The sequence below is a fragment of the Pseudoliparis swirei genome, chromosome 12, assembly GCF_029220125.1.
Source record: "Pseudoliparis swirei isolate HS2019 ecotype Mariana Trench chromosome 12, NWPU_hadal_v1, whole genome shotgun sequence".
Classification (NCBI taxonomy): Eukaryota; Metazoa; Chordata; class Actinopteri; order Perciformes; family Liparidae; genus Pseudoliparis; species Pseudoliparis swirei.
In genome coordinates this window covers 6,880,305-6,892,050 of record NC_079399.1, presented here as the reverse complement: position 1 = coordinate 6,892,050, position 11,746 = coordinate 6,880,305, and the positions used below count along the sequence as shown (strand labels likewise).

At 40.0% G+C, this 11,746-nt stretch overlaps 1 protein-coding gene across 1 annotated transcript; it reads left to right on the top strand.

Annotated features, from left to right (window-relative positions):
- The first annotated feature begins 210 nt into the window (after positions 1 to 210).
- Positions 211 to 11,257, top strand: LOC130202744 (uncharacterized). The gene is made up of 3 exons (XM_056428473.1): positions 211 to 304; positions 3,672 to 3,781; positions 4,063 to 11,257. The coding sequence occupies exon 3, from the start codon at positions 4,104 to 4,106 to the stop codon at positions 10,329 to 10,331; it is 6,228 nt and encodes a 2,075-aa protein (XP_056284448.1). The 5' UTR covers positions 211 to 304; positions 3,672 to 3,781; positions 4,063 to 4,103; the 3' UTR covers positions 10,332 to 11,257.
- The last annotated feature ends 489 nt before the right edge of the window (positions 11,258 to 11,746 follow it).

Genomic DNA, 11,746 nt, shown 5'->3' with positions numbered 1-11,746 from the left:
ATGTTATTTGTGCTGTAGGAGGACACCATTTATATATAGATTAAGAGTTTTAATAATAATAAACTGATTTTGTGTTTTTAAGAATTTCATTTTGTAAAATGGTTTCGTTTTTTCCAACTTTTATTTTGAAATCCCTGCGCAGATCGTCCTTCACTTCCTGCAAAGGCTGTGCGCCGTTGTCCCAGTGTTTCTTTTGCAGCTGGGAGATTTTAAGTCGTAGATTACACATGAAGACATCACATTGAAAATTCTGCTTGCAGTTAACAAAGAAGAGAAGATTTGACTGTTGTTCAGCCACCATTTGGTTCGTATTTACTCGTTTATTTCGTCATATTTCGATCATCGCTGTGCTTTTCTCCACATGCTGTAATGGCTGCTGGGGATGTTTCTTTACCCGCGAATGTTGTTTCTACCAAATGAAGTTTGTTTTCTTCTATGAAATATATACTGCAGTACTTAAATGTGTATAGTGACCGTGCATTGTTTAAGTAAAAACACTTGATACATGGGATCCATATCGGCCGATATTCCCATTATTGGTTTTCATCGGCGTTCTCAAAACGACCGATCAGATGACATAAAATCTGGGAGAACTATCAGAGACGTTTCAATCGCGGCGAACCGCAACGGAGTAAATGCGCCCGGCGAGGGCCGGCAGAGTGCAGAGGTCCACGAGGGGATCCTCACGCACCGAGCGGCGTCTCTGTCCCCCGAGTTGAATCACTGCGGTCAACTCAGCGACCCTCGCATGTCTGAGCCCCGAAGGAGCGTATTCACTCAGGTGACCACAACAACCTTTGGCGGCCATGTTGGGGTCCATGCACGGCTTTGTTTAGCTTTATTTTATGCTCTTCTTTAGAAATGACCATTATATCCTGAAGGAGACACAATTTCAGTTAAAAACGGTGTGCCTTGTGATTATGGTACTGCGCCTCATTGTTGGATGTTGGACTAATGATTCAGAATATGGGTTTATCAGCTCAACAAGACAGGCCATTACTTCAACTTGTCATCTACTTCGGCTTCACTCGGCATATGAGCGTTAGGACTGTTCTCACGTGTTTCTGTTGCTACATCGGGTTGTGGGCACGTTTCCATTGACACTCGTCAATAATCTCTTTTTGCTTTTTCCAACCGCTGAACTCTGTCTTTGGAAATGCAGAAGGACATGAGGTTGCTGGGCTCTCGCATAATCAAACGGCGGACACGATAGCCAGGTCAACTTCTTCTGACATTTAATAAGTGGACCCCAAGATGGCGCGATTGAGATTCTGACGTCACGTGAATACGCTCTATAGACTGATGTTGACGGTAACGCATTCGATCGTGAGCGCGCGAGGGTTTTGATAAAGTTAACGGAAGGATTTACGTAAAAACATCCGGTTTTGCAAAGATAGCGGAAAGAACCACGTGAAACAACATCCGTTTATCAAAATAAGATGTCGACAAATCATACACTGACATATATAAGTAAACAATGAACTGATTTTGTATCTTTATAGATCGTTTCTGAGATTTAGCTTAAATTATGCTAACATTAAAACATGTTTACTGTACCAAGGAAGAGTTTTAAAAAATAAGTCAGACTTTTGTATATTAAAAAAAGTCCTGGATATAGATTTCCCCAAGAGTTCCAGGAAATGAATGATGCAGATGTGTTCCTTACATATCTGAAATCCCCTACAATAGCAATCAAACAATTTTAATGTGTCAATTAGGACATTTTTCAAAGTAAAAGTCCTAAATGTTTAAATAAATCGGTAATTTCTTTAATGTTTGAGGTGCTTTATATATGTATTTCCTCATATTCCTCAGCAATAATGCTACACAATAAATAGAATGCTTCAATCGACACCGTGATCGGTGATGGGTATTATCGGATCGGCAGATACTGATTTCAGTGATCTGTGATCGGCACCAAAAAACCTGATCGGTGCATCTCTAGGTTTTATACCTCCTGGGCGTCCCGGTCCCAGGGGAGATATTCACTTCTCATTGATTAACCTGTCTTGGTAAAACATTAGTCCTAATCCACTCATTGGCTGGGCCGTCTGGCTGTTGGTAGATTTGCATATCCACATGATGTCATCACTCCGGCCACCATTTGCCCTCTGACATGCGGCCCATTGCATGAAAGGGGTCTCCTCCAGGGACTCCCCAGGGGTCCTCTCTCCATGCTGGGGGAAGGGGATCCCTTGCTGCCAGTGATCTGTTTCTTGGCACACAAAGAGATTTATTTTACCAGTGTGTTACAGTAATCCATTCAATAATAATCCAGACATTTACCAAACAATATTGTAAATTATTAAACAATAACACACATTCTATAACATGTATGAAGTTATAGTATCTTAGTAAATCCTAATTTACATATTGCTTGAGTAAATTGTCTAATTCAACAGTTCCTGTGTATTGGAGCCTGGAACAGTACGTCTCTTGCTTATGCTGCGTTCACACCAATATCCGCAACGATTTACTCGCCCGAAAAGTTATGGTTTATTCTCATCATATGCGTCATTCGCGCCTTGGAGGTGGCGTGGCTTATCTCTGTGTTTTCTGCCTGTATTTACATGCTAATTTGCAAGCTCCTTTTACCTCAAGTCTGTGTTCACCATATCCTGAGATGTTGCTGTCTGATGGACCTAATGCAATACTTCCTAATATTTTGTGTAATATGTTTACTGATATCGCATTAGCCTGGGCACCGTATATATCTTGAGCTTTAGCTTGTGCCTTGCTGTTCCTATTTCCACCTCCTGCGAATGCCTGTTCCCTTGTTGTATTTTCATACTTTTTTATAATAGTGTCCAGATCCACTGGTGCCTGTTCTGTGCTTTCTGAAACAGCATGAACGTTCTTGGGCTTGTATTTTGTTGTTTGATACTGTGGTTTCGTCCTACACATATTATCAAAGAGGTTGGGCTTCTTGCATTTGATGGATTTCCGTCCTTTTGTGGGGCATTTCTCCATGCGACCATGTTGTCTTCCGCATGCTCCACACTCCTTGTCGTGCGTGGCACTCTTGCTATCGGTCCTAGTGGTTATTTTCCGTCCGCGATATCTTTGTTTGGAATTGAACGGCCTGTGACAATACTTGTATACAAGCTAATACATCAATAACTAGAATGGGCATTCGGTAGAGTGCATACCTTCGCATATCACAAGATTGGGCATTGAATTATGAACATTTTGGCATTAGTTGCATGCCAATTGGACAAAAAAAGAGTTTGACCTTTCCATGACCTTGACCTTTGACCCGATTGATCCCAAAATCTAATCAAATGGTCCCCGGATAATAACCAATCATCCCAGCAAATTTCATGCGATTCGGTTCAATACTTTTTGAGTTCTGCGAATAACACGCATACAAATAAATAAATAAATACACAGCGATCAAAACATAACCTTCCGCATTTTCAATGTGAAGGTAATTATGATTCAGTTTTATGATATTCTGAATCAGCCTTTCTGCCTGTTAAGTACTTTTATTTTTTCAACTATTTTGATGTTTTAGTAAATAATACTTTTATGAGATTTTGCCTGCAGGACTTTACTTGTAACAGTATTTCTACACTGTAGTGTTACTAGATCAGAATACTTCTTTCATTGCTGTTAAACTGTTGTTTCTATTTTTGGATGAGTAAAGAAACTGTAAAACAAATTTCATGCAGGGTTGCATTCTACCAGCTGATGGGGGGGATGTCCAACTAAGATGCAGATATGCTGTGTGGACCAAACATGATGGAGGAACTCCGAGCTCAGCTAAAGCCTGTCTTACGAGGTATGTATTAAACTGAAATAATTACAGAACACAGCATAATTGCAATGTACAGACATTATTATCCAAAAAATGTGTCTATGATGATGGGAGAGTTTGGCCAAAGTCAAACAAAAACACCAAAAGATTTTAAAGTTCAATTCTTCAAATTTGAGAACCGTGAAGCGAAAAAAGTGTGATGTATTTTAGCCTGTTAATTATTTCCTAATGAATTAATTGTGGATAACTCCAGGCCAAGATATAATGTCTATCATGTTTCCTTTTTTCTCCCGAACCAAAAACAGGAAAAGAAGGCAAAGAAGAATAGATCATTGTCTTGGACAACATGGACACCTGCTGCCTGGAAGACCACAAAAAGATGGATTCCAACAAAGTATGGCAGTGGCGCGTTATGTGTGGAAAGAAACTTTCAGTTTGTCTAGAACCATTCCATCACAGCAATAGAATAGGGTTGGATTTTAATGTGGCATCCAACACACAGAAAAAAATTGACTCGCAATTAGTGACAAATGGGGTGATACTTGAAGTCTGTGACTTTGCTAAAACAGTCAACAAGAGTAAAGGGCATTTTATCACCAGCATTCTTGAGAACAATTTTGATCTTGGGTTGGAAAATGAGCAACAGCTGACTGACTTTACTGCTCAAATTCTGCACAAAGTCAAAGACCTGATTAAGAAACCTGAAGATAAAAAAGAAGTGTTTACTCTCTTTGACTTGTCATCAAAGCCAGAATGCAAAACCAACAATGGGCTGAATATGGCATCTGCAGAGCGGAAGACTGAAAGTGTTGAAGTGGAGATGGATGATACTGCACATGGAGATCAATACGCATGTTCACAAGCAACATCCAAAGAATACATGAAGATGGAAAGTCTCTTGGAAGACATGGAAGGAGCACACGGTGACGACAGTGAAGATAAGGATGGATTTAAGGGATCAGGAGCAATGTCAGCAGAAGAACTGATTGAGGATGCTTTTCTCCCTAAGTTTCCTTATTGTGAGGAAATGTGTCTGAACCTTGATGTTGGGACAAAACAAAGTCTAGATCCAGGTCTGTTGACAAAGGGTGTGATGTTAGAACTGGTACACTTCACCAACATACTTACTGCATCCTTCACACCTATCGTCCTGGGGGTGCTGGAGCACAATTTTGAACTTGATCTCAAGAGTCAACATGGAAAACATCCAATTTGGTTCAGGATATTAAACTTACTAAGAAGAAGAAATGGTCTTATCACCACTGGTTGTGAGATAAGCATGGAGTTTAAAAATGAGCCGTTTTCCTTCCAAGTAACCAGAGGCTTAGCACTGTCCAATATGGAAGTCCAGCAGAATCTGTTTCAGGAAGTGACAAAGGCAAGACGATCTGGTTCAAACAAAGAGCACAGAAGAGAAAAGTCTAAAGACATGGAGACAAACACACACTCTCATCACACTGAATTGTGTCCCACTCGAACGTCGGAGGGAGATCATTGTCAAACTGGTTCTCTATCAGAGTTTGATCTAGACTCCTTCACTGGCAATGAATGTGACAAAGAACAGGAGGATGTGGAAATGGAGAAATACCACACTTGTCCTCAAGGAGAGTCTGATCTAGACTCGGACAAAGTCACAAACTCTGGTAATCAAGATCACTTCCAAAATCCAAAAAGATGTTCTCTGAGCTCAGACATCTCTAGAGAATCAGAAGCAAGTTGTCGGAACGTTTGTGCGGCTTCAATCGACACCACCAACATCTCATCTAGTTTACCAATTGTAAACGCAAATACCAAGTCATTGATATGTCAACCTGATGAAAAAGGGCTTGGTGGAGGTGAAGAGCAAACACAGAATCACAAAAAAAAGAAGAAGAAATGTGACATGGAACAAGAGGAATTGGAAACAAAGAACATGTGGAAGTTGCGTGCTAACTGTGTAAAACAAATCCTTTCTGCTAAAGAGATCAGTCTATTTAAGAAGTCAAAAAAGTTTGGCATTCAATTTAATGTTGGATTTAGTCCAAAGCAAAACTTCAGTGTTGACTCTCTGCTTGATACTGTTCTGCTTGAAATTGCTAGATTTGCCATAGCAATGAATTCATCCCTACAGAATTTCCTCATGGAGATTCTTGAGTACAACTTTGACATCAGCCTGGAGAATGAATACCAGAGACATTTTTTCACATGTGAAATGATGAAAAGAGTAAGAAAACTGAAAGATTGTGAAGATGCAGTAAAATTCTCAAGAGAAGTATTTGAACTCCCTGGTCCCATACCATCAATAAGTATGACAAATCAGAGCATGGGTAATATCAACTCTGAACTCTGCAGCTTATGGGGAATGGAGGAGTGTGATGTTGCCTTTTGGTTTCCTCCTCATTCACAGGCTGAAACTGAAGAACATATTTCACAGAAGTGTGTGGATCTTCATCCCTTCTGCAAGGAAATTAATCTGAAGCTACATGTAAACCACACTCAACCAAACAAGAAACTGGACATCAACAAACTGACCTATGGAGCAATGACTGAAGTGACAAGCTTTGCAGAAAAGTTGTGTGGAACATTTGAGCAGATTTGTGTTGACATCCTGAAACACAATCTGGATCTTGTGTCCCAATGTGGAGACTCTGACCTCGCCACAAGTATTGTTGCACAAATTCCTGTTGCACTGGAGAAAAGGAATGTTCCTAATGCTACATTTTTTGCAGGCGACAAGAGAAGAATCTCAACCAATGTTAAACTGGATTCCCAGAACAATCTATGTCCTGATGCAGCTAGCGCTGGTTCTTCCCAGGCTGCATTTGTGATTCAGGAAGGAGTTAATTCGCCTGAAATGGAACTCCAAAATAACATTGATGTAAAGCTCTGGCAATTGAAGGAGAATCACATTCAGAAAATCCTCTTAAGACCTCATGAAGAACATTGTCCACTTTATCCTTACTCAAGATGTAAGAAAGTAGGCATCGATTTCAATGTAGGATCTGGAGTCAAACAGAATCTTGATCCCAAATTACTGACCAATGGCATCATGGTTGAACTTCACACTTTTGTCACAGACTTGCTGTCAGCCCAAAAGTATTTCATAACAGAGATACTGGAGTATAATTTCCATCTTTATTTCAACAATGAGCTGTATCGCCGTGCTTTTGCACAGAAAACCTTTGAGCAAGTAGGTTTTAATGCAAAGAAGAAAAAATTACTAACCAAAGTACGGTTTGAACTCCCTGACACGAGGTGCAAACCAGAACCTACCTTTGAGAGACATTTATATTGTCCCAAATGCCATCAAGTCAGAATTCATAAGCATTCTCAGGAGGAATCTGACTCTCGTCACATGCACAATCCTCATCCAACCACCATGACTCATGCAGACTCTGCTGATGCAAAGTGCTCGGCGCAAAAGCCAGCAAAGGATCCGTCGTCTACCTCCTCAGAAATAGAGGAGTTGATAATGGACAACTACCCTCGCTGCAAGGAAATAGGTCTGAGCCTGTGTGTGGACAAAGACAAGCCAAAAGACAAGCTTGACCCGCATGTATTGACACACTGGGTCATGGTTGAACTTACTCATTTTGCCAAAAGAATGTGTCAAACAAAATACAAGCTCATTAATGATGTAATTCAACACAACTTCAACACTGGCATGCAGGGGCAAGTAGTAACTACTAGATTGCCGTTCTACAGAGAGCTAAAAGAAAAAGATGCCCTGCTCTCCTGGCTCAATGAAGTATTTGTCATTCAACCATTGCCTATCAGTCAACCTAGAATTGAAGATGAAAAGAAATCCCCAGCAGTTGTGCATGGAAGTATATGGATGGAAAGTATTAAAAAAAGAAAACTGGCTCTACAAACAAAAGTAAAAACAGACACACACGGAAAGAAATCTGCACCAGATAACAACTACACTTGTCCTCTAGGAGAGTCTGATTTAGACTCAGACAAACTCACAGACTCGGAAAAGTCTGGCAATGAAGGTGAATTAAGGATTCCAAAACGTTCTCTGAGCTTAGATCTCTCTTGTGTACCAACTGTAAACTCATATGTAGACCCTTGGTTTTCAAGCCAATCTGATGAAAGAGGGCTTGGTGGTGTAGGTGAAGAACAAACACGGACTCCAAACAAATGTGACATGGAACAAGAGGAATTGGGAACAGAGAACATGTGGAAGTTGCGTGCTAACCGTGTAAAACAAATCCTCTCTGCTAAAGAGTTGAGTCCATTCAAGAGGTCCAAGAGGTTTGGCCTTAAATTCAACATTGGATTTCTCCCAAAGCAAAACTTTAGTGTTGATGCTCTGCATGATTCTATACTGTTGGAGATTGCTAGATTTGCCATAGCAATGAATTCATCCCTACAGAATTTCATCATGGAGATTCTTGAGTACAACTTTGACATCAGCCTGGAGAATGAATACCAGAGAGACATTTTCACATGTGAAATTATGAATAGAGTAAGAAAACTGAAAGATAGTGAAGATGCAGTCAAATTCTCAAAAGAAGTCTTTGAACTCCATGGTCCCATTCCATCAATAAGTATGACAAATCAGAGCGTGGGCAATGTCAACGCTGAACTCACCAGCATATCGAGGATGGAGGAGTGTGATGTTGCCTGTGGGTTTCCTCCTCATTCACAGGCTCAAACTGAAGAACATATTTCACAGAAGTGTGTGGATCTTCATCCCTTCTGCAAAGAAATTAGTCTGAAACTACATGTAAACCATACTCAACCAAACAAGAAACTGGACATCAACAAACTGACGTATGGAGCAATGACTGAAGTGACAAGCTTTGCGGAAAAGTTGTGTGGAACATTTGAGCAGATTTGTGTTGACATCCTAAAACACAATCTGGATCTTGATTTTCAATGTGGAGATTCTGACCTCGCCAGAAGTATTGTTGCACGAATTCCTGCAATACTAGAACAATGGAACTTATCAAGCTATGTAAATGGCTACAATAATCTCAATATCTCAACAAATGACTCAACACTGAAACTGAATTCCTACAACAACCCACATTCTGATGCAGCTGGTGCTGGTCCTTCCCAGACTACAATCATAGACCAAGAAGTAAACAGTTCTCCTGACATAGAACACCAAAATGAGTTTGAATTGAAGCTGTGGCAATTGCGGGCCAATCACATTCAGCAAATCCTCTCAAGACCTCATGAAGAACATTGCCCACTTTATTCTTACTCGAGATGTAAGAAAGTAGGCATTGATTTCAATGTAGGATCTGGAGTAAAACAGAATCTTGATCCCAAATTACTGACTAATGGCATCCTGGTTGAACTTGGTACTTTTGCCAAAGCTCTAGTATCAGCCCAAAAGTATTTCATCACAGAGACACTGGAGTATAATTTTCATCTTGATTTCAACAATGAGCTCTATCGCAGTGCCTTTGCACAGAAAACGTTGGTGAAAATAAGAAGTAGGAAATTCAGAAGAAAATCTGCATTTCTTTTTGAACTCCCTGACACGAGGTGCAAACCAGAACCTACCGTTGATAGACATTTATATTGCCCCAAATGCTATCAAGTCAGAAATGATAAGCATCGTCAGGAGGAATCTGGCTCTGGTCACATGCATCATCCACATCCACAGACCAGGAATGATGCAGACTCTACTGATGCAAACTGCTCGGCACAAAAGCCGGAAAAGGATCCGTCGTTTAACTTCTCAGCAATAGAGGAGTTGATAATGGACCACTACCCTCGCTGCAAGGAAGGAGGTCTGAGCCTGTGTGTGGACAAAGACAAGCCAAAAGACAAGCTTGACCCGCATGTATTGACACACTGGATCATGGTTGAACTTTTGCATTTTGCTAAAAGAATGTGTGGAACAAAATACAAGCTCATTTGTGATGTCATTCATCACAACTTCAGGACTGGCATGCAGGGGCAAGTAATAACTACTACATTTCAGTTCAAAAAAGAGATGAAAGAAAAAGACGCCCTGCGCTCCTGGCTCAATGAAGTATTTGTCATTCAACCATTGCCTATCAGTCAACCTAGAATTGAAGTTGAAAAGAAATCCCCAGCAGTTGTGCATGGAAGTGAAGGGATGGAAAGTATAAAAAAAAGAAAACTGGCTCTGCAAACAAAAGTGAAAACAGACACACTTCAAAGTGTCGTAAAGACATCGGAAAAGAATCATCCGAGTCAAGGACGCTGCTATCGCGAGAAAGCACAGAAAAGGAAATCTACCACGTATCCCATGGAAGTTCCAGGCAGGAAAAAGAGCAAGGATCATTTTGTGCAACAAGCAAGATACCAGTCGGATGAAAACCGTTTGCATTTTCTTGATGGCGCTAAAATGAACGAGAAAACTCTGTTCCGTCATGAGGACGCCGAGTTGCCAACAGATCCGGAGACGAGTCAAGTGGGTGCAGGTTGTGGCGGTCTTCTTCAGGGAAACCTTCACACAAAAGAGGAGGAATATGATCCATGTTATCGGAATATGAATCCAGAACCAGACACAGAGCAACAATATTATCCACTTCATGGTGAAGTCAAAATGGAGTCAAATGCTGCAGAGGCCGAGAATCCAGGCGAAGGAACCTACAGAACTTCTTAGATTTACTTTCCCCAAATCAGAAAATGAGAATCTTCAGTATTCTCTCGCTGAGCCACAAGGATGTGCTGTATCCCCAAACACTGTCAATACCACACAAACTGAATGGGACACTGAGGATGGGAAGTATTCAGTCCCAGTTGAAGCAGCAGAGGACCTGGAATATACCATGGTAACCATAGGTTAGAGCAACCAGAGCACATCGATCAAAGAAGAGAAAGAAAATGTGTGGTCACAAAAATGAAGTGGGCATCTCACGGGAACAAGTTCCTTAATGTTCTGGACTACAATTGGCAAGAGAGACATGTTCGTTTTCTACTAAACGGATGCGGTTTGCTGCCTTCAATGCTTTGAAAACCTCTTTCTCGTTGGGGTAAATGTATATAATGACTCATATTAATTTGGCAGGAATGCATCCTCAAAAAGAAGGAAATATCTGACTGAATGTTTCAGTGTATGAAATCTCAATATTCATGGTTTGAAGCTTTGTTTTCAAATGTTGTATTGTGCCACTCTTGGACATTATTTAAACTTGTTTTTGGGCTTTCCTTTTCCTCTGGTAAGCCTGGGTCATTTGTCAAGTTTGTATTCATGTGTATATTGATCTTTTGACACTGAACGTTACTCTACTTTACTCTCTTTATTATAATATTACATTGTTTTATTTGTTCAACTATGTTTATTTTCTTGCTCGACCACGTTCTCATGGTACTAGTGCCTTTTCTGAACTCCTAACATCTGTGATTTAATTATATTGTTGTATTTTCAAATGAGAAAAAAATGCTTCTCATGAAAATGTAAGATGTCTTACTATAACGGTCAATTTCTTGAAGCTCTGATGTACCGATGTAAAATTACCTGGTTCTTTATATTTTATTATAGTGCTCATTTCTGTTAAGGTTCATTTTATAAAAACAATTTAAAAAGCCTCCTGTCTACCTCTTTGCTGTCTTTTCCACATACTATGAACGTGTACCATATAGGTTCTTGGCTCTTAATTATTTGCCTGATTTGGTGTATCATATGTTGTTCTTCAAATCTTTATTTAATTTTTCATAACCTTTTTAAAAAATTTCATAGGGTGTGTCTTGCGCAGCTCAGAGCATGTGAGGTCATCGGAGAGTGGAGAGTAGCTTCAGAATCCACAAATCACACAATTATCACTCTTCATGCATCATGAAGCATCTTTGAGTGTCTAGAAAAGCACTATATATATATTTCAAAGTATTATTATTATTGTCATTTTTGGTCAAAATGTATCTAATCTTGTCCTGGTCACTGACATATTACTGTGGAATTCAACAGATTTACACATTTGGCCACAATAAGAAGTTATTATTGACTCAAAAGATCTTGCTCAGAAAACCATTCCCGCTTTCTAGATTGTTTACACTACAGACACACTTTTCACATTATCT

Coding starts and splice junctions, on each gene's coding strand:
- LOC130202744 (XM_056428473.1), top strand. CDS start 4,104: ATGGACACCTGCTGCCTGGAAGACCACAAAAAGATGGATTCCAACAAA.